Below are 23,255 nucleotides of genomic sequence, written 5' to 3' on the forward strand. Positions count from 1 at the left end.
ACAGCCGCAATATGCTCCCATTGATGTGGGCGCACTCTTGCGGGCGCAGGTATATGCAGAAGACGAGCCTTTTTACACTTAATCAGTTGCTCTTGCTTAAAACTGAAAGAAAACTGATTTTCAAAGTAATACCCATGTTTTCCTATGGCAGTGGCACAGTTCCCACTTAACACATTTTACCTGAAATCTTTTTCACAATGGACTGCTATGGAAAAAACGCGTACCAACACAGACTAAGGCCTCGTTCACATCTCTTCAGTGCAGATGGCTGTGCAATCGGAACTCAACGCGTCCGATCGCACGCCATCTGCTCGCTGCGCTGCTGATCCCATCCATTACCAGTGATGGGATCAGCTCTGCGCTTGCGGGCAAAATGCAAGCAACAGTACGCAAGCGCTTCATAGCGCATCGTACTGCTACACAGCACAGTAGATGTGAACGGTAGAAGGGCTATCTATGCCCTTCTGCCGTTCTATCATTTCAGCACATCATACGTGCTTCCAAATGTGCACGGTAGCGCATATGATGCGAACAAGGTCTAACGCATACCCACGCACACTAACGCATACCAACACAAAGGGCCCTTACAGGGGGCCAGCGGGACCCCGGAGAGGACTGGAGCTGTGGTGAAAGACCCAAATGACTGCTAGGGGCTGGAAGAAGCCACAGTAAAACTACATTTATTTTGTGGCCTCAGAAGTCCCTTAAAGTGTAACTGAGATGATGGAATGCAAGAGTTTTATACTTACAAGGCAAATAATATTTATATCGCACTTTTCTCCTGGCGGACTCAAAGCGCCAGAGCTGTAGCCACTAGGACGCACTCTATAGGCAGTAGCAGTGTTAGGGAGACTTGCCTAAGGTCTCCTACTGAATATAGGTGCTGGCTTACTGAACAGGCAGAGCCGAGATTCAAACCCTGGTCTCCTGTATCAGAGACAGAGCCCTTAACCCTTACACCTTCCATCTGGGGCTCCGTCCATCCATCCCCCTTCGGCCTGATTGCTCCCTCCTAATCCTAATGGTATATTTTTCCTTCGCCGTCCTCGTCTGGATCCTCCGCTATGGTCCCCGTAACTTCAGCCAGTCAGCACAGGAGTAGTGTGGCTGCGCACGCTCCCCTGTTGCACTCCTGTGGTTGGGAGCATTCTGCGTGTGTGCAGTAGTACTGCGCAGGCACACAACTCTCCCAGTGTCGGGCGTACGGTGAAACACGTGCGTGGCTGCGCATGCACAGTAAGCCCCTGCTCCCAAAGTTACCGGGAGCCATAGCAGAAAAACGAGGCATAGGAGGACTGCAAGGGAGTGATCAGGTTGAAGGGGGCTGGAGAGAGCCCCAGGTATGTATACAACTTTTGCATTCAATCATCTCAAGTACACTTTAAGCCATCAAAGTGATACATACATACACACAGGGGCGTAACAATAGACCCTGCAAGGGATGCAGCTGCATGGGGTCCCAGAAGCCACAGGGGGGCCCGTCCTGAGAGACTGACAACTAAGGGCAAGAAGAGAAAAAATGTTTTGCCCTCTGCACAATTGCTCTAATGACTGCATCTGCTCAGCCACTGATAAGAAATCACTCAAAGTTTTACAGACAAAGATTTGTAGACACTCCCAATTCAGTGTTCAGAAGGGTCTTGTGTACAGTGTTGTTAAAAATGTGTACAGTGCTTCACTGCTGTCTGGTTCTATCTGCATGGGGAAAACACATTCAAGTGTGCCCTAGCCAACTTGGTTCTCAGTTTACCTGTGCAGAAAGTGTGTGTGGGAAGGGGGGGGGGGGGGGGGGGGGTGTTGGCGGGAGAGGGCCCATCCAAAGTTTTGCAGGGGGGCCCAGTGATTTCTAGTCACAACTCTGCTTACACATACGGTATATATGTGTATATGTTTGACTCATCCCAGTTAAAATGCTACTATACATGCAGTTTAGGAGCCCCAGTGCTGTGAAGATATGTTACTAGGCAGGCAATTGTACAGCGATGCATCAGTACAGCATTGGGTCCCCGAACTGTCGCTGTAGCAACTAGTGTTGGGCGAACATCTAGATGTTCGGGTTCGGGCCGAACAGGCCGAACATGGCCGCGATGTTCGGGTGTTCGACCCGAACTCCGAACATAATGGAAGTCAATGGGGACCCGAACTTTTGTGCTTTGTAAAGCCTCCTTATATGCTACATACCCCAAATTTACAGGGTATGTGCACCTTGGGAGTGGGTACAAGAGGAAAAAAAAATTTAGCAAAAAGAGCTTATAGTTTTTGAGAAAATCGATTTTAAAGTTTCAAAGGGAAAACTGTCTTTTAAATGCGGGAAATGTCTGTTTTCTTTGCACAGGTAACATGCTTTTTGTCGGCATGCAGTCATAAATGTAATACATATAAGAGGTTCCAGGAAAAGGGACCGGTAATGCTAACCCAGCAGCAGCACACGTGATGGAACAGGAGGAGGGTGGCGCAGGAGGAGAAGGCCACGCTTTGAGACACAACAACCCAGGCCTTGCATGAGGACAAGAAGCGTGCGGATAGCATGCTTTGTACCACCATGCAGTCATAAATGTAATAAAGATAAGTGGTTCAATAAACAGGGACCACGCGGCAACGCTAACCCAGCAGCAGCACACGTGATGGAACAGGAGGAGGCGCAGGAGGAGAAGGCCACGCTTTGTGAGACACAACAACCCAGGCCTTGCATGAGGACAAAAAGCGTGCGGATAGCATGCTTTGTACCGCCATGTAGTCATAAATGTAATAAAGATAAGAGGTTCAATAAACAGGGACCACGCGGCAACGCTAACCCAGCAGCAGCAGCAGCAGCAGCACACGTGATGGAACAGGAGGAGGCGCAGGAGGAGAAGGCCACGCTTTGTGAGACACAACAACCCAGGCCTTGCATGAGGACAAAAAGCGTGCGGATAGCATGCTTTGTACCGCCATGTAGTCATAAATGTAATAAAGATAAGAGGTTCAATAAACAGGGACCACGCGGCAACGGTAACCCAGCAGCAGCAGCAGCACACGTGATGGAACAGGAGGAGGCGCAGGAGGAGAAGGCCACGCTTTGTGAGACACAACAACCCAGGCCTTGCATGAGGACAAAAAGCGTGCGGATATAGCAGCAATGCTTTTTGCCGCCATGCAGTCATAAATGTAATACAGATGAGAGGTTCAATAAACAGGGACCGGAAACGCTAAACCATCCCAGATGTTCATCGGTCATGTTACTTGGTTGGGGTCCAGGAGTGTTGCGTAGTCGTTTCCAATCCAGGATTGATTCATTTTAATTTGAGTCAGACGGTCTGCATTTTCTGTGGAGAGGCGGATACGCCGATCTGTGATGATGCCTCCGGCAGCACTGAAACAGCGTTCCGACATAACGCTGGCTGCCGGGCAAGCCAGCACCTCTATTGCGTACATTGCCAGTTCGTGCCAGGTGTCTAGCTTCATGCCCGGTTTCAGGTCCAGCGGTGCCAGCCACAAATCCGTCTGTTCCTTTATTCCCCTCCAAATTTCCTCCCCTGTGTGCTGCTTATCCCCAAGGCAGATCAGCTTCAGCAACGCTTGCTGACGCATGCCAACAGCTGTGCTGCACTGCTTCCACGATCCTACTGCTGCTGGTGCTGGGTTAGCATTTCCGGATGAGGTACAGCTTTGAGATGCGTTGGAGGAGAAGGAGTCAGAGAGGTAGGTGCTGCTGTTGTTATCCAGCTGTTTGCGGCGTGGGCAACACCCGCGCCGTAGCAGGTGAGGAATCGCTGCCAGGCTCCACAAGGTTCACCCAGTGCGCGGTAAGGGAGATGTATCGACCCTGGCCGAACGCACTCGTCCAGGTGTCAGTGGTGAGGTGAACCTTGCAGGCAACGGCATTCTTCAAGCTTCGGGTTATTTAGCTGACCACGTGCTCATGCAACTCAGGCACTGCAGAGCGCGCAAAGTGGTAGCGGCTGGGAACCACGTAACGTGGGATGGCCACTGACATCATGCCCTTGAAGCTGTTTGTCTCCACCACTCGATATGGCAGCATTTCGCAGGCCAGAAGCTTGGCTATGCTGGCTGGCTGTTACTGCCACGGCCCGGGGGTCATTTGCTGGCAATTTCCTCTTGTGCTCAAACATCTCAGAAACAGACAACTCAACCGTAGCGCTGCACACCGAAGGGCTGTTGGTTGTTGTGTTTGATGAACACTGGGAGACCTCAAGAGCACTAGTCCGGAAAGTGACAGTGTCAGCATCGTCTGATGTTTGTGAATGTTGTGAACCACGCAATGGCTGGGCTACTGCTGCTGCTGAGGCGGGTCTGGTGGTGAGTCTGGTGAACCCAAGGGAGGCAGTGTTGCTGGTGGTACCCTGTCCTGCCGCGTTTGCCCACAGAGTGGGATGTTTGGATAGAATGTGGCGGCTCATGCTGGTGGTGGAGAGGTTGTTAATACTTTTCCCCCTGCTCAGGCGGGTCTTGCACACCTTGCAAATCGCCATGGTAACATCCTCAGTGCAGTCTTCAAAGAAAGCCCAGACTTTAACTGGCTGAGGACTCGGACCTCGTGCGTGATGTGCTGGTGCTGCTTAACCCACTGCTGGACGCTTGAGAGGTCATCCAAGTAATTATCTGGTCCTGTTCTTTTGGATCTGTGAGGGTTGTTGTCCTGGACAACATGGGCAGTATTGAGTGGGTTTTCTTGGGTGCTCCCCTGTGGCCTGTACGTGAACCGTCAGGGGAAACACCTCTTCCCTTGCCCCTCCCTCTTTCACCGGATTTCTTCCTCATTTCACTTATCCTTAAAGTACACGCTGACTGGCAGCAGTACAGTGGCAGTACAGAAATGCTATACAGTGGTGGGTGAGCGGTGTACCACTATTGTCAGCAGTGACACAGAGCACAATGCTATACAGTGGCGGGTGAGCGGTGTACTACTGTTCCCAGCAGACACAGAGTGGAAGTAAACACAATGCTATATAGTGTGGCTGAGCCGTGTACACAGAGTGGCATTAAACACAATGCTATATAGTCTGCTATATAGTCACCCCGAACAGGGTGATGTTCTGCAGAACCCGAACAGTGGCAAACACTGTTCGCCCAACACTACTGGGAGGGAACGCAGATTTTAGTACCTAAACACACGATACAACATGTTTTCCGGGGTCGGACTCTGAGGCACATACAGATGGTCCCGATCATCATCCTCATCATACAACTCTTCTCCTGAGTCTGACCCACCCACCACCTCTGCCACCCCAACATCCCCAGACACAGACCCCTCATCGTCCTCAACATTAACTTGGGATGCTGGCCTGAGCCAGACCTCCTCCTCCACATCAGGCCCCATCATCTCCTCAATGGCAGCCCTCATTAATCGCTCTGGCGACGGACTGATGGACACAACGTTCTCCTCCGGGGAGGGCTGCTGCTGACCACTGGCTGCTGGGGTGGATGTTATAGCTTGCGTGGGGCGTTGGCTGTTGCTGTTGTTGGGAGTGCTGCTCACAGCGGAGGTCTCTGGGGAACTCATGTTGAGCTCATATAGTGGTTGACGGTGAGTGGAGTATTACTGATCCCAGCAATATACACACTGACTGGCAGAGTACGCAATGCTATATAGTGTGGCTGAGCGGTGTACACAGAGTGGCAGTAAACACAATGCTATATAGTCTGGCTGAGCGAGCGGTGTACTACTGTTCCCAGCAGAATCAGAGTGGCAGTAAACAATGGTATATAGTCTGGCTGAGCGGTGTACATAGAGTGTCAGTAAACAATGGTATATAGTCTGGCTGAGCGAGCGGTGTACTACTGTTCCCAGCAGAATCAGAGTGGCAGTAAACAATGGTATATAGTCTGGCTGAGCGGTGTACATAGAGTGTCAGTAAACAATGGTATATAGTCTGGCTGAGCGAGCGGTGTACTACTGTTCCCAGCAGAATCAGAGTGGCAGTAAACAATGGTATATAGTCTGGCTGAGCGGTGTACACAGAGTGTCAGTAAACAATGGTATATAGTGTGGCTGAGTGGTGTACACAGAGTGTCAGTAAACAATGGTATATAGTCTGGCTGAGCGGTGTACACAGAGTGGCAGTAAACACAATGCTATATACTCTGGCTGAGCGAGCGGTGTACTACTGTTCCCAGCAGACACAGAACAGTAAACAGAATGCTATATAGTGTGGCTGAGCGAGCGGTGTACCACTATTCCCAGCAGACACAGAACAGTGAACAGAATGCTATATAGTGTGGCTGAGCGAGCGGTGTACCACTATTCCCAGCAGACACAGAACAGTAAACAGAATGCTATATAGTGTGGCTGAGCGAGCGGTGTACCACTATTCCAAGCAGACACAGAACAGTGAACAGAATGCTATATAGTGTGGCTGAGCGAGCGGTGTACCACTATTCCCAGCAGACACAGAGTGGCAGTAAACAGAATGCTATATAGTGTGGCTGAGCGAGGTACACAGAGTGGCAGTAAACAGAATGCTATATAGTGTGGCTGAGCGAGCGGTGTACCACTATTCCCAGCAGACACAGAACAGTGAACAGAATGCTATATAGTGTGGCTGAGCGAGCGGTGTACCACTATTCCCAGCAGACACAGAACAGTGAACAGAATGCTATATAGTGTGGATGAGCGAGCGGTGTACCACTATTCCCAGCAGACACAGAACAGTAAACAGAATGCTATATAGTGTGGCTGAGCGAGCGGTGTACCACTATTCCCAGCAGACACAGAACAGTGAACAGAATGCTATATAGTGTGGCTGAGCGAGCGGTGTACCACTATTCCCAGCAGACACAGAACAGTGAACAGAATGCTATATAGTGTGGCTGAGCGAGCGGTGTACTACTGTTCCCAGCAGACACAGAACAGTACACAGAATGCTATATAGTGTGGCTGAACGAGCGGTGTACTACTGTTCCCAGCAGACACAGAACAGTACACAGAATGCTATATAGTGTGGCTGAACGAGCGGTGTACCACTATTCCAAGCAGACACAGAACAGTGAACAGAATGCTATATAGTGTGGCTGAGCGAGCGGTGTACCACTATTCCCAGCAGACACAGAGTGGCAGTAAACAGAATGCTATATAGTGTGGCTGAGCGAGGTACACAGAGTGGCAGTAAACAGAATGCTATATAGTGTGGCTGTGCAAGCGGTGTACTACTATTCCCAGCAGACACAGAGTGGCAGTAAACAGAATGCTATATAGTGTGGCTGAGCGAGGTACACAGAGTGGCAGTAAACAGAATGCTGAGCGAGCGGTGTACTACTATTCCCAGCAGCGACACACAATGACTGGGGGGGACCCTGGCTAGCGTGGCTGGAGCGCGAACTACCCTGCCTGCCTACCCAAAGCTAAACCCACAGACAAATGGCGGAGATATGACGTGGTTCGGGTATTTATTTACCCGAACCACGTGACAGTTCGGCCAATCAGAGCGCGTTCGGGTCCGAACCACGTGACCCGTTCGGCCAATCACAGCGCTAGCCGAACGTTCGGGGAACGTTCGGCCATGCGCTCTTAGTTCGGCCATATGGCCGAACGGTTTGGCCGAGCACCGTCAGGTGTTCGGCCGAACTCGAACATCACCCGAACAGGGTGATGTTCTGCAGAACCCGAACAGTGGCGAACACTGTTCGCCCAACACTAGTAGCAACCGCCACTGCTTGTTCAGAGGCCGTCTGAACCAGCAGTGGTGGAGTCTTGCTTTGACACTGTCAAATGCTTTTCTACTAGTGAACAGAACAGTACTTGGCTTTGGCAACCTTCCGCAGCGCTTCCCAGCTTTTAGTCATCACGCTGCATTTTGACCCTCGTAGGGTGAGCATATAGTTGGAGCTGAGCTCTGATCCCTACAAATTCAATAAGGGTCGAAGCTGAGTGTAGTTAGTTCTCTCTTCTGGTGTATCTCTGATAACAGCAAGAAATACAGATTAGGCCTATCAGAGGCCTGTCAGTCAGGCAGGACAAGTTATGTGACACTGCCTGATGTCAGCATGTGTCTTTTTTGCTTATAGGAGAGAAAACAGGTCAACAACAGTACCAGCAGTATGGAATGCCTATTGTGCTGACCTCACTGCTGCATCCCCTCTGCTGAAAGGAATTTGTTTCTGAAAATATTATTCCAGAAAAATAGTAGCCATTTAGTGGCGAAGCTATGGAGCTGTGGGCCCGATGCAAGTTTTACATTGGGCCCCCCACGCACTCTATACATAACAATTGATACGGCGCACCAAAACCTGCCAATGGCAACTACAGTGTCAGAGGTACAAGACGGGGATGGGGAACAGTTTGTTAATGATTCCCATTATTCAAAGTATCTATAGAAGTGATGATTATGAGCACAGGACCAATAGAGAGCTAATACTGTAGTCGAGGGAGGGCCCTTCGGGGCCCCTCTGGCCCAAGGGCCCCGATGCGGTTGCAACCTCTGCAACCCCTATTGCTACGCCCCTGTAGCCATTAATGAGAACAGGTGAAAGTGCTAACCACTACGTCATCATGCTGCCTAACTGATCAAGCGATCCTCCAGGACTTCTCAAGAGCTGCTCCAACACTATGGAACGCCCTACCTCCACCCATTAGGGCAGCCCCCTCCTTCAACATCTTCAAGAAGGCCCTCAAAACTCACCTTTTCACTCTGGCCTACTACCCCTCACAAGTGCTCTAAACCCACAGCTGAACTCTCTGTTGATTGTAAGCCTTTGGGCAGGGTCCTCCTCCTCTTGTGTCCTACCTGATCATGTGCCTCCATTACTGTGAACCCATGCTATGCATCTAAGTGAACCTAACTTGCCTAATCTCCATGCTCCATCCAGTGACTGACTGAGCATTACCTCATACCTCCCAACTTTTTGAGATGAGAAAAAGGGACACTTAAGCCACGCCTCTGCCACACCCCTGGACACGCCCTCACCATGCCTCTAGTCACGCAGACCATAAAGATTTAAGGTCAGGTGTTTCTGACATTGTCAGATTTGATCAGATTAACTGCATGCTTGTTTCTGGTGTTATTCAGATATTACTGCAGAGAAATAGACCAGCAGGGCTGCCAGGCAAATGGTATTAATTAAAAGGAAACAAATATGGCAGCCTCCGTATACCTCTTACTTCAGTTCCCCTTTAAAGTCAATCAAACACATGTTTAGTATAGAAATATAGATATTTACATAGAAAGAGGGACAAAGTCCTGAAAGAGGGACAAATGAGTAGGAAAGAGGGACAGAGGGACAGGGCTCCCAAAAAGGGACTGTCCCTCCGAAAAAGGGACAGTTGGGAGCTATGGGTATTACCTTGTACTCATACTGTGCTGCTTGATCTGGTCTTTCTTGTATTCAGGTATTGTCATTTTGCTGTATGTCACCCCTACATATTGTCTGTAACCTAAACTAATGTCCAGCGCTGCGTAATATGTTGGCACTTTATAAATACAATAAATAAATAAATAATAAAATAATCTAACAATGCAGGCATTGTGATGCATGTGGTGTATAACACATATACAGATACATATATAAATACCATAAGTTATTTGGCTTCCCCTAAATTGACCCTAGACTACGATGGACATATAACTATGGACACTAGACTATGACTATGGTAGGAATTTGATTGTAAACCCATCTGTGAGACAGTTATTGATAAGACTGCATACTCTGCTGCTGAAGATGTTAGCGCTATATACTGTAAATACTTAAAGTGAATGAGAACCGAGTAAAATTATTTAAAATAAACACATGATGTACTGTACCTGCAAATAATATTACATACGTACCTTGCTGTGTCAGTTCTTCTCAGAAGCTCACGATTTTCGATTGACAGCTGCATAGCTGTGTACTGCGTTACGCAGTACAAAGTAGTAACTGCAGTGTGGTCATATGCAAGGGGGAAGACTGGGGGGTGATCAACATAAGGAAGCCAATGATCATTTCCCTGATCAACTTCCAAATCATACCGCATGGCCAGACTGTTATTTAAAAACAGAAGTTAAAAGGAACCTAAAGTTTTTTTTAAAAAGCACGTTTTACTAACCTAGGCCTTCGGCCGGCCCTCTGCAGTCGCCCTGTGTCCGCGCCGGTACTCAACGATCCGCCGGCCCCCCGCCACGGCTCAGTTTCACTTTTGGTGACTGAGCCAGTTGATGGCCACTGCGCCTGCCCTGGCCACACCTCTGCCGGGAGCGTCCTGTGCAGTCGCAGTAGAGATTTTCTCTTACTTCGCCTCTGCAGGACGCTCTCAGCGACGGGAGCGTGAATGAGGATGCGAGCAGCCAGGGCCGCACAGGCGCAGTGGCCATCGACTGGCTCAGTTGCAGCAAAACGAAACTGAGCCGCGGCGGGAGACTGGAGGATCGTTGAGTACTGGCTCAGGCACAGGATGGCTGCAGGGGGCCGGGAGAAGCCCCAGGTATGTTAAACTAGCTTTTTAAAAATGCTTTAGGTTTCCTTTAAAGATAACTTGAAGTGGCAGGAATATAGAGGCTGCTATATTTATTTCCATTTAAAGGACTACTGAAGCAAGAGGCTGCCATATTTATTTGCTTCTAAGCAATACCAGTTGCCTGTCTATCCTGGTGATCCTCTTGCCTCTAATACTTTTAACCATAGACCCTGAACAAGCATGCAGCAAATCAGGTGTTTCTGACATTATTGTCAGATCTGACAAGATTAGCTGCATGCTTGCTTCTGGTGTACTTCAGACACTACTGCAGCCAAATAGATCATCAGGACTGCCAGGAAACTGGAATTGTTTAAAAGGAAATAAAAATGGCAGCCTCCATATTCCTCTCACTTCAGTTGTCCTTTAAACAGGCTGCTGCTGATCTCAGTGAATGCACATCACTGTCAGCGAGTGTTAGAGGAGCCAGACTCCCAACTTCCTATGCAGAATCATTTGCACAGCAGCAGACAGTTCTTTGCCTCAGAGCAAATATTGCCTTGATAAAGGGGCCCTACGCGGCTCCAAAACGTTGGCCATATTTTTACATGGAACCAATAAACATTGATTTTGGATGTGCCAGCTTTCTTCCTTGTTGAATACTGCATAGAAGGCATCATCCCACTTTTCAGCTGTTGCATTCCCCTTAAAGAGAACCAGAGACGTTGGACAAAAGATTGTATACATACCTGGGGCTTCCTCCAACCCCATAAGCCTGGATCGCTCCCACGCCGCCGCCGTCCTCCGCTGCCTCTATCCGCCGGTACCGGGTCCCGTACTTTCGGCCAGTCGAAGCAAAGATAGTGAGTCAGTGCCGGCGGACGCAGCCAATTGTACGCAAGAACAGGGACTCCTCCATATCCTTACGTATGCGCCTCCATACTACGCAGGAGCATGTGTAAGGATATGGAGGGAGTCCCTGCTCTTGCGTACAATTGGCCGTGTCTGCCGGAAGTGACGGGACCCGGTAGCGATGATAAAGCATAGAGCGTGGCTGGATGGTGTAATGGTTAAGGGCTCTGCCTCTGACACAGGAGACCAGGGTTCGAACCCCGGCTCTGCCTGTTCAGTAAGCCAGCACCTATTCAGTAGGAGACCTTTGGCAAGTCTCCCTAACACTGCTACTGCCTATGGTATGTACAGTTCGTCTCTGGTTCCTATGTACTATGTACATTAGTCCATTAGTTATGGTCCATTAGTGAATGCGAGACAATACTACCAAGTCCTACTGATCTTTCTGGTCGGCAGAGTCTGAATCACACACTTGAAACAAGCATAGTCCATGATGATGATCTATGAGTTATGATTATGATTAAGTTATGATTATGAGTTAACTGCAAGAAAATAAATCATGTGTATGACCAACTTCAGGGCAGATGTGCAGCTATTCTGAGATGTGAGGATAGATGGAGCAGCTACTGTGGGATTGATAGACAAATGAATTTGTGCAGCTATTTTGCGATATAAGGTAGAGCGGCACAGCTATTCTGTACTGTACGGTAGAATGTAGGCGCTGCTTTAGGTTATACGGTAGTATGTGTACACTGCACAGCTATTGAGAGCTACACGGTAGAAGGGACTTCCGGGTTGGGTGGGGTAATACTGTAGTGATCCTAGGAGGAGGAGGGAGAAGAGCTCAGCTGCAGGTATGTCAGTGTTCCTACCTGTATACCCCATCCCCCTGTATACAATGTATTGTATATAAGTCCCTGTGTTATAGAATAATGGCAGCAGTCACGGCTGACCATTCCGAACTTGAACACACATATAGTGATAGACTGTTTACACTGTAGTGATAGACTGTGTACACTGGGAATAGCTGCACTTCCTGGATGTCTCATCATCATGATGGGATGGGGCAGGCTGTTCTGCTGGACCACAGTGTGTCAAAGGACAGGTGTGTGGGGGGTACAGCAGAGTATAGGATTTGGGGATGGCTATCTCAGGTAGAGGGACATTTCTGATGAGGAAGGGCTGGAGATGTGCCTTTGTTTATCAGACCAGATTCATCATCTATTTTCCTACATTCAATATCTCTGCAGCCTATTACAGAGAGACAGAGACAGCACTGAGCTATTCAGATCAGTCTGTATACCAGAGAACCTTGCAGAGCACTGTAATGTCTCTGCCAATGTCACCGACCTGCAATTTTCTTTGTGTTAATATTAATACAGCTGAGTCCCAGTTATCTGGAACTCAACTAACCAGCAGTCTTAAAGTGTACCTGAGCCGAAGCTCGGGTACAAAATTATGTATTTACCTGAAGAGAGGAAAGCCTCAGGATCCTATTGAGGCTTTCCTCAGTGCTCTAATGTCCCCCTTCGCTGAGCGTGGCCCCCAGGAAGATTGTTGACAAGGCATTGTCGCCAATCATATCAGGGCCGTGCACCTCCTCCTCTTCCATCAGCGCGCCTGCGCAGTAAGCCGGAGCTACTCGTATATGAGCGGCTCTGTACTACTGAGCATGTGCGGCCATTATCATAACAAAAAAGGAGCACAGTCCTGATGTGGAGGTGGGCTGTGCTGACTAAGTGGGGACATCAGAGCTAGGAGGAAACCCTCAATAGAATTCTTAAAGAAGTTATCAAGCAAGATTAACTACCCCCTGATCTACTTACCTGGAGCTTCCTGCACCCCCTTGCAGCTGACATGTCCCACGCTGTAGCTCCGCTCTCAGTCGCCGGCCTGGGGGTCCCCACACCGTGCAGAGGGCGACCTCGAGGCGCTGCTGTCAATCAAGTCCAAGTTGTCTGCAGTGTACTGCGCAGGTGCAGTAGTTCTGCGCCTGCGCAGTACAGTCCGGACATTGTGGACTTGATTGACAGCGGTGCTCGCGTAGGCGCTCTCAGCCGCCGGCGAGACACTGTGCGGGGACCCCGGGCCGGCGGCTGAGAGCGGCGCTACAGCATGGGACATGTCAGCTGCAAGGGGCTGGAGCAAGCCCCATGTAAGTAGATCGGGGGGTAGTTAATCTTGCTTGATGGCGCCTTTAAGCTTCCCACTCTTTAGGTAAATATCTCTTTTTCCACCCAAGCTTCAGCTTGGGTTCCCTTTAACCAGCCAGCACAAATCACCAGAGGTACCAGAAGTACCAGTACTCACAGTACCAGCTGTTTGTGTGCTTTGCTTAAAGAGAACCCGATGCAGATTTTTTAAATCTTAATAGGGCACAGAGGCATGTTCTGTGCACAATGACATGCCTCTGTGTCCTTTTGTTGCCGCCTCCAGTCCCCCTCTGCTGTCCCCCCTGATAATTAGTGCCAGGCTAACGACTATCTGCTTGTCGCTAGCCATCTGTTTATCTGCATCTTGTCAATCAGTTTCCCCGTATTGTCTCCCCCGCCTCCTCCATTACATGCTGCTTCCCGCCTCCGCTAGCTTCCTCCAATCAGAAGCTAAGCCGCGACCCAGGAAGTACTGGGTAAGGCTGGAGAGGAATTATTCACCTGCTTCCTGCGTTCCAGGCGATGGCGAGCAGCGTCCTTGTCACATGGCACTGGTCTCAGCCTTCTCCACTGCTCACTGTGCTTTGTGAGCGGTGGAGACCAGTGTCATGTGATGATGACACTGCGCCCCATCGCCTGGAACGCAGGAAGCCGGTGAGTAATTCCTCTCCCGCCGCTCCTAATCTGGAGCGGGAAATGCCAGGAGGAGGAGACCCAGGTGAGGGGACTGGCCCCCCTCCCTGCCGCTGTACCCACTAGTAATGGGTTCACGAATAATCATAAGTCGTAAGGACTCGAATTCATAATTAAAATGAGCCGTAATTGCCGCAGCTGGCATTTACGAATTTGAGTCCTTATGGACTCGTGATTATTCGTGAGCCCAGCACTTACTGCCCCTCCTTCAACTGCCCTCCTTCAGTGCTGCTTCTCCCTCCTGCAACATGGCCTCTGTGGGAGGCCTTGGCGACACCCCCGTCCTGTCTGTCACCCGATGTGCCACACCACCTGGCTGTAATCTATTCTGCAATTTGGCACAGAAGTAGTTCAGGGGGTTCCCTCCCTACCTTGAACATTTGGGGAGTGTAGGAGGCGTGGCTGCAGAGATACTTTGGGAGGGGGGGGGGATTATAGTAACGTTCCCACTGAGCATGCATGTTACTCAGTGGGGAAGGCAACTTCCGGGCAGCACAATGAGACATGACATTACACCGGTACCGAGCGCTAACAAGGGCCCGCCCAGTGCAGGAGAGCAGATGACAGGTGGTGTATTATCCGCCTGTCAGCTGCCCGTCTAAAGAGGCCTAATGCTCCGCTTGCACCACTTTTCTGGACAATGCATGGAAAAACGGTGGACATTCCATAAAAATGGAGCAGGCTGTGAAATAAGGTGCTGTGTGTGTTGTGTGCTCATGATAATAGCGGCACAAGCTGCATTTTCTGCCATCTTTCAAAATATTTATGTTTTGTTATAAATATGACAGGTATAGAATTTCCATTATAAAATGTGAGTCATTCCTGACTTGTTGATGAACCTGCAAACAGCTGCTAATAGGTTAATAAATAGCTCAGTGACTCACCACTTATTGGCATGTTATATCATAGTAGAGTGACACAGCAAAAGTACCGGTAACTTATATACTTCACTTTATGCACTAAAAATGTATTCCCCAGTGCATGATCATATTTATTAGAATTCCAATGTTTCAAGGCCACAAACTCCATTCACCACTGTATCAGCACGCTGGCTGACTGAAGCCTGTCAGACGCAGTGGTGTCAGTAGGCTATTCCAGCTTGGTTGATTGACATTGTCTACAATACAGTTAAAGCATACCTGAAATCACAACTTCCTCTCTGCTCTAAAAGATAAGAAACAGCATAAGCACCTTTAAAGAAAAACATTTCTTTGTTTCAGCTGAAACAAATCCTGCAATACATCTGCAGTGTGTACACTTCCTGCTTTCATGGAAGCAGAAATGGGGTTAATATCCTGTGTTTACAAATTAGCTGCTCTGCCAAGGCAGACAGCTGACATAGCTGAGAGATCAAGTTACACTTGTGATTAGACACAGATGAGGGGAAATTAGACAGGCTAAACTCTTTAAATACATACAGGGTGCATTTCTCTACGTTTTCTTTATGTCCTGTGCAAGAGTTCTTGTCCACTTTAAGTATTCTTTTTTTCTTTGCCTTCCCTCTTTGTTGTCCCAGTGTCCCCAGAGTGATCATTATGGAAAGCGTTTTATGTATAATCTTTCTTACTGCCTTGTCTTCTGCAGTTCTTCTGGCACCATCCTCCACCATGCTGGGCATCAGTGATCCGCAGCGTCTGCTGGGTCAGATCCGCTGTGTTCTGGAATGTATAGACTGTCTCCGCCATGCTAAGCCCCTCCCCCTTGCTCTGTGTTACGTCCCAGGGGAGGTACAGTACAAGATCTGTAAGGACCCCAATGCAGCGGCTTCCTCCCGCTCTCTGTTGACTGTTTGGGAAGCACCGGGCTACTCCAAGCAGAACCTGAAGAAGCTCTCCCGGACCACTGTGGAGGTGCGCAAAGGAACCTGCATCAAGGCCACAGGGGAGGAATATGGTAACGCTAATGGCCTGTGGGTGAAGCTGAGCAAGGTGAGAACAGGCCAATCGCACATTCCATGTTCATCCAACATGAAAAATCCTGAGACTCACTTTACTTTAAAGATCAGATATTTTTAAGGTAAAGGGCAATTGTTATTCTAAGTCCTTACCTTGCACTAATGTATATACACTTACTAGAACTACTAGAGGGTCTTCTGAATTGTTAGTACTACATATGAGTTCTTGTCCAGTGTCTGCCAGTGTGCCCATGCCTGCCCTAACTATACTGGGGAGGAGGGCTGCCTAATACTGCGGGTACATCTGGCTATCTATCCTGGGGAAAGGGGGGCTGCCTAGTACTGGGGGAACACCTAGCTATTTATCATGTTGGGGGATGCTTAATAATGGGTGCACATCTAGCTATCTATACTGGGAGGGGGAAACCGACTTAATATTAGGGCCATATTTGCTACCTACATTGGGGTGGGGAAGAATTGGGGGGGGGGAGAGAGATTAGACTTTGGGATCTCCGTCTCTAGCGCTGGAAAACCTTGTTCCCAGCCCTGTGCTTGTCTGCTATAATGACTTGCGCAGTCTTAAAGTTTGCAAATAGATGGCTGTCACTTGGCCTTGGTAATCTCGGCCAATCCTATGATGGTGCTGATGGTGTGATACAAAAAAAATCTGAGTCTTTTCTTGTCACAGAAAAGGTGAATCTGAACTCCAAACACTGAGTACTTGTTAAAAAGTGTGATATTTTATTTGATGAAGCAGCAGATCACTATGGTGACGTACTTTCATTCCTGCTGATTTGTGTTTTCCAGGAGCAGCTGGAGGAGTTCCGTGGTAACGTAGACATGGCAGAAGGCTGGGTGCTGCTGTGCCGGCAGGATGAGGGAGGAGACCGTCTAGTTGCTGTTGATTCCCCTGACAGGCACACCCGGCAGCAGCAAGTTTTCGGCATGGATTACAAACTCATCCGAAGGTACAAGCTCAATCATTCCTAAAGCTAAAATTGTTTCTTTTCAGTTTTGGAAAGGGATTGTAAACTTTTTGGGTGTTATTAGTGTCTGCGTTGGAGAGATTTCCCTTTCCTTTCCTGTCCCTTTGCAGCTTTTAAGCACACATGATGAGATAAACATAGATACATATAATACTAGCCCTACTGAGAATTTGTCTGAAGTCCCTTTCTTTTTTTCCAGTACAACTAGTGTGAGAAAAGTGAGTTATCTACGCGCTTGTAAATGAACTTGTAGAACAGCTAGTCAATTCAGTCTGGTTTACTGAAAACTAAATAGAAGCCACTCAATTTTTATCTGACTTAGAAAAGGCTTCTGATAAGGTTTTAGCACCATAAAGTTCAAAGGGACATAACTTCTGTTTGTTTTTCAGCTCATTGTGTCACAGCACCCACATCCAATGCTGTCTTAAAAAATTTAAACTCTTAATCTGAAAATAAGAATATGAGACTCAGTTCCATGTTCTGTTTACCTTTAGTAAAACACATACAATTGATTATCATAAGTTTATTTCTTAAGCCTGATACACACGAGGGACCGTTGCAGCTGTTGCTAGCACACAGGAGACGTGTGCGCAACAGCTCGGCGACAGCTCCGCCTGAGCGACAGCTGTCTACACGTCTCAGCCCAACAGGCAGAGTCGCGGCGGAAGCTGTCGCCGAAGGTTCGCCCCCCCCGCCGGAAGCTCCGTTAACAGTGTGTGGGTAGCTGTCGCTAGTCCGCATACACACGCAGTACGCGTGGCGGACCAGCGACAGTTGCGGAGACAGAAGTTGCCGGCGATTGAACTTTTCAATCGCACAGCAACTGCTGTCTCCGGTGACAGTTCGGGGTGCGTACCTCATACACACAGGGCAACTGTCGCCCAGACATGCACGTGCCACGTGTTTGTGGCGACAGTTGTGCCCCGTGTGTATGAGCCTTTACTTCATGTTTGTCTTAGTAGAAACAAAGGAAGTGGAAATGTGGGACAGCAATATAAACTAGGCAGGGCATCATACATACAGAAATGTAATGAGGTTGATTAATCTATCTATATGGCTATATCAGTGCAAGATAAATTGATGACCGCGAGGTAAATGTTACGCATGCTACCGGCAGCATAGCGTGCGTGCTTAAGGTCCGCACACTCTATGTCAATTACATGTGCTAGTGCAGCACCGTGACTGCGATACTTGATTAGCGTGGCCGCTACTATGTCAGTTGACGTACTAGCGGGCGTGCTGGTCAAGTATTGCAGTCGTGGTGCTGCACTGGTGTGCATAATTGTCAAGGAGTGCGCGCACCTTAACCTCCTTGCCGGTTATCCTGAACTCAGTTCGGGGTAACCTGCGCAGGAGGATTTCTCAGGCCCCGCTGGGCTGATTTGCATAATTTTTTTTCCCTACACGCAGCTAGCACTTTGCTAGCTGCGTGTAGTACGCGATCGCCGCCGATTCGCCGCTACCCGTCGCGCCGAGCCGCCCCCCCCCTCCTCCGCCCCAGACCCCTGCGCAGCCTGGCCAACCAGTGCCAGGCAGCGCTGAGGGGTGGTTCAGGATTCCCTGTGACGTCCCGACGTCCATGACGTCGGTGACGTCATCCCGCCCCGTCGCCATGGCGACCGGGGAAGCCCTGCAGGAAATTCCGTTCTCAACGGGATTTCCTGCATACTCTGATCGCCGAAGGCGATCGGAGTGGGTGGGGGGATGCCGCCGCTCAGTGGCTATCATGTAGCGAGCCCTGGGCTCGCTACATGGTAAAAAAAAAAAAAAAAAGTGCGGCGCTGCCTCCTTGCCGGATTTTTTAGACCGGCAAGGAGGTTAAGAACGCACACTATGCTCCCAGCAGCAAGCGTAGCATGCATGCATAACATTTACCTCACGGTCATTGATTTAACTCGCGCTGCACAGCACAATATAGATTGATGAATTAACCTCAAAGAGTGCTACCCTTGTGGGGATGAAGTGTAAAAAGAGACCATAGGTGGTCTTGAAATACAGGAGTTAAGCAGTGCTTGAATAGATGTGCTCACACTCGCTTAGATTGTCAGACAGAAATCTTACATCAGTACAGCTGTCAGAGGATGTCATTTAGTGTCATTCTAAAAACAGTCATCCTAAAGGGTAATACACACGTGCAACTTCTCCGCATGATCAACCCAACAACATGATCGGCCGCACAACTTGTATTTTCCACACTCCAACCTACTGAAGGACCAACTCATTTGCTTGCTACGCTTGCAAACGAACTGTGGACTGCACAATATGGCAGAATTTAAAACAAGTACAAGTCGTTTAAATTACTTGTAGACGTGCAACCAACTGCGCGATATCAGACCAATAGCCATGTGAGACGAACTGCCTGTTGGATCGGGCAAACCGCCTGTTATCAGTCGCTTGTCTAGTCTTTTGTCACATGTTTACATGCTCAACTATCGTCTTCTCTAACAGACCAAGTTTTGGAGGATAGTTGCGTGGAAAAGGGTGTGTAAGAGCCTTAACTATCAGTTTAGGGTGGTTGAGTGTTTACACATAGCTTATTTCACTTCTTTAGTTCAGTGTGGTGGGTGGGGTTGTCGCCAGGTAAGGTATTCTTATGTCCAATTCATCTTTGGGCTGGTGCACACCAAAAACCACTTGTGGATCCGCAAACGCTAGCGGTTTTTTTAAGAGGTTTTTCCGAGCGATTCTAGGCATGGAAATTTCCTTAATTTCACTTCTTATTGGGTCACCCAGGAGCAATGAAGAAATCTCTCCAACCAGTTTCAAAACAGCAAAAATTACCTAAATTAAATCTTTTGTGGAACTTTTCATTTCATAAATAAGTAGCATCGTTCTACGATTTTCATTTCTTTATGGTGTGTCTGTCTGTCTCTGCAGGTGGGACGATGTTGTGGATGCCAGTTACTCCATGCGTCTAGGCAGAAAGCAACAAGTTGTACCGCCTGATGAGGAGGCTGTACAGAAATTACGGTAATGAATAATGTGCATGCATTTATGTCATCAGTATGTTTTTGGGAGGTGGGAGGAAACTACTGCCCAGAGGAAACCCATGGAAGACAGGGAGCGCATATAAATTCCATACATTTATCTCTGTGCTAGATCTACCCACCTTTATCTCTGTGCTAGGTCTATCCACCTCTATCTCTGTGCTAGGTCTACCCACCTCTATCTCTGTGCTAGGTCTACCCACCTCTATCTCTGTGCTAGTTCTACCCACCTCTATCTCTGTGCTAGGTCTATCCACCTCTATCTCTGTGCTAGGTCTATCCACCTCTATCTCTGTGCTAGGTCTATCCACCTCTATCTCTGTGCTAGGTCTACCCACCTCTATCTCTGTGCTAGGTCTACCCACCTCTATCTCTGTGCTAGTTCTACCCACCTCTATCTCTGTGCTAGGTCTACCCACCTCTATCTCTGTGCTAGGTCTATCCACCTCTATCTCTGTGCCAGGTCTATCCACCTCTATCTCTGTGCTAGTTCTACCCACCTCTATCTCTGTGCTAGGTCTATCCACCTCTATCTCTGTGCCAGGTCTATCCACCTCTATCTCTGTGCTAGTTCTACCCACCTCTATCTCTGTGCTAGGTCTATCCACCTCTATCTCTGTGCCAGGTCTATCCACCTTTATCTCTGTGCTAGGTCTATCCACCTCTATCTCTGTGCTAGGTCTACCCACCTCTATCTCTGTGCTAGTTCTACCCACCTCTATCTCTGTGCTAGGTCTATCCACCTCTATCTCTGTGCTAGGTCTATCCACCTCTATCTCTGTGCCAGGTCTATCCACCTCTATCTCTGTGCTAGTTCTACCCACCTCTATCTCTGTGCTAGGTCTGTCCACCTCTATCTCTGTGCCAGGTCTATCCACCTCTATCTCTGTGCTAGTTCTACCCACCTCTATCTCTGTGCTAGGTCTATCCACCTCTATCTCTGTGCTAGGTCTATCCACCTCTATCTCTGTGCTAGGTCTATCCACCTCTATCTCTGTGCCAGGTCTATCCACCTCTATCTCTGTGCTAGTTCTACCCACCTCTATCTCTGTGCTAGGTCTATCCACCTCTATCTCTGTGCTAGGTCTATCCACCTCTATCTCTGTGCCAGGTCTATCCACCTCTATCTCTGTGCTAGGTCTATCCACCTCTATCTCTGTGCTAGGTCCACCCACCTCTATCTCCGTGCTAGGTCTACCCACCTTTACCTCTGTGCTAGGTCTACCCACCTCTATCTCTGTGCTAGGTCTACCCACCTCTATCTCTGTGCTAGGTCTACCCACCTCTATCTCTGTGCTAGGTCTACCCACCTCTATCTCTGTGCTAGGTCTACCCACCTCTATCTCTGTGCTAGGTCTACCCACCTCTATCTCTGTGCTAGGTCTATCCACCTCTATCTCTGTGCCAGGTCTATCCACCTCTATCTCTGTGCTAGTTCTACCCACCTCTATCTCTGTGCTAGGTCTACCCACCTCTATCTCTGTGCTAGGTCTACCCACCTCTATCTCTGTGCCAGGTCTATCCACCTCTATCTCTGTGCTAGGTCTATCCACCTCTATCTCTGTGCTAGGTCTTTCCACCTCTATCTCTGTGCTAGGTCTACCCACCTTTACCTCTGTGCTAGGTCTACCCACCTTTACCTCTGTGCTAGGTCTATCCACCTCTATCTCTGTGCTAGGTCTATCCACCTCTATGTCTGTGCTAGGTCTATCCACCTCTATCTCTGTGCTAGGTCTATCCACCTCTATGTCTGTGCTAGGTCTATCCACCTCTATCTCTGTGCTAGATCTACCCACCTCTATCTCTGTGCTAGGTCTACCCACCTCTATCTCTGTGCTAGGTCTACCCACCTTTATCTCTGTGCTAGGTCCACCCACCTCTATCTCTGTGCTAGGTCTATCCACCTCTATCGCTGTGCTAGGTCTACCCACCTCTATCTCTGTGCTAGGTCCACCCACCTCTATCTCTGTGCTTGGTCTATCCACCTCTATCACTGTGCTAGGTCCACCCACCTCTATCTCTGTGCTAGGTCTATCCACCTCTATCTCTGTGCTAGGTCTACCCACCTTTATCTCTGTAGTTGAGAGTTTTGGAGATGGCCTATCAGATGGAAAACGCTGGTTTCTCTTTCTGTCTTGCAGGTTTATTCCTCCCTCTTGGACCTATGAATGTGATGAGGATTTGGTCCACTTCCTCCATGAGCAGGTGGGGAAGGAAGACGAGAGCTTGGGCAACATGAAGCAGTTTGTGGAGAGTATCCAAGTCTCCTCTGCCACGGTATGGAGATGCACCATGTACTGGGGAGGGCTATTCAAGTTATCAGGGATGTGACCCACAGCACTCACCTGTTCTGAGACTGGGCACTTCTGCTCACTATGTGTCTTTCTGCGGGTTGAATCCGTTTGAGAAGTATGGTGGTGGCATCATTATGTCATGGCCACCAGCAATTTGCTGACCTGTTCCCTTTATGACCCTAAATCTGTTTCCTGACTTAGTAAGCCAGATATTGAGTTGAAGAACTGTCTTCCCCTTTAAAGTCCTCTGTCTTGTTCTCGCATTCCTTTAATTCATTGTGCCCCTGTGCAGAATTATTAGAAGGGAATTATTTCTCAGTATACTTCTATTTTCTCCTAACCACTCTAAGATCGTAATATAGCAGTGGCCGGATAGTGTAATGTTTAAGTGCTCTGCCTCTGACGTAGGAGACCAGGGTTCAGATCTCTTCCTATTCAGTAAGCCAGCACCTATTTAGTAAGGAATTCTTAGGTGAGACTCCTAACACTGCTACAGCCTACTGAGTGCACTCTAGTGGCTGTAGCTCACACGTTTTGAGTCAGACAGGAGAAAAGCGCTATACATATACTGGAATTATTATTAATATATGGATGCTGAGGATGGTGCACACCCTGAAACTACTGACCAGCTGTTATGTAGTGTCTAAGGATTTCTATTTGAGTGGGACGTTTTCGGGAGATCACTGTCCACTATTGCCCGGTCTTCTATTCCTGACTTATTTTAGGTACATATCGGCCTGAATAGATATATATATATATATATATATATTTTTTTAAATCAGTTGCTTCCTCTGTTTTTACCTGCAGTGGGGAGCCTCCAGCTTCTCCTGCTCTTTCCCTCTTCATAGCAGGGCCGGCGCTACCATAGAGGCAAAGGAGGCAGCTGCCCCAGGGCCCCAGAGCTTGTAGGGGCCCCCAGTGGCTACAAGAGGAAATTTTTTTTTTTCAAAACGGCCTTATAGTTTTTGAGAAAATCGGATTTTACAGTTTCAAAGGAAAAAAAATACACATTTAAAAACCTGCCGACTTTAAT

The 23,255-nt window shown here is 48.6% G+C and overlaps 1 protein-coding gene across 1 annotated transcript in view; it reads left to right on the forward strand.

Annotated features, from left to right (window-relative positions):
- Positions 1-12,005: 12,005 nt before the first annotated feature.
- Positions 12,006-23,255, forward strand: part of HECTD3 (HECT domain E3 ubiquitin protein ligase 3) — a 149,472-nt gene continuing 138,222 nt past the window's right edge. The window contains exons 1-5 of the mRNA XM_068239515.1: positions 12,006-12,069; positions 15,646-15,989; positions 16,763-16,923; positions 19,819-19,911; positions 22,070-22,205. Of these exons, the coding sequence (XP_068095616.1) occupies positions 15,669-15,989; positions 16,763-16,923; positions 19,819-19,911; positions 22,070-22,205 (711 nt within the window). The 5' untranslated portion in view covers positions 12,006-12,069; positions 15,646-15,668. The remainder of the gene's footprint in view (positions 12,070-15,645; positions 15,990-16,762; positions 16,924-19,818; positions 19,912-22,069; positions 22,206-23,255) is intronic.

The sequence above is a fragment of the Hyperolius riggenbachi genome, chromosome 6 (assembly GCF_040937935.1).
Source record: "Hyperolius riggenbachi isolate aHypRig1 chromosome 6, aHypRig1.pri, whole genome shotgun sequence".
Classification (NCBI taxonomy): Eukaryota; Metazoa; Chordata; class Amphibia; order Anura; family Hyperoliidae; genus Hyperolius; species Hyperolius riggenbachi.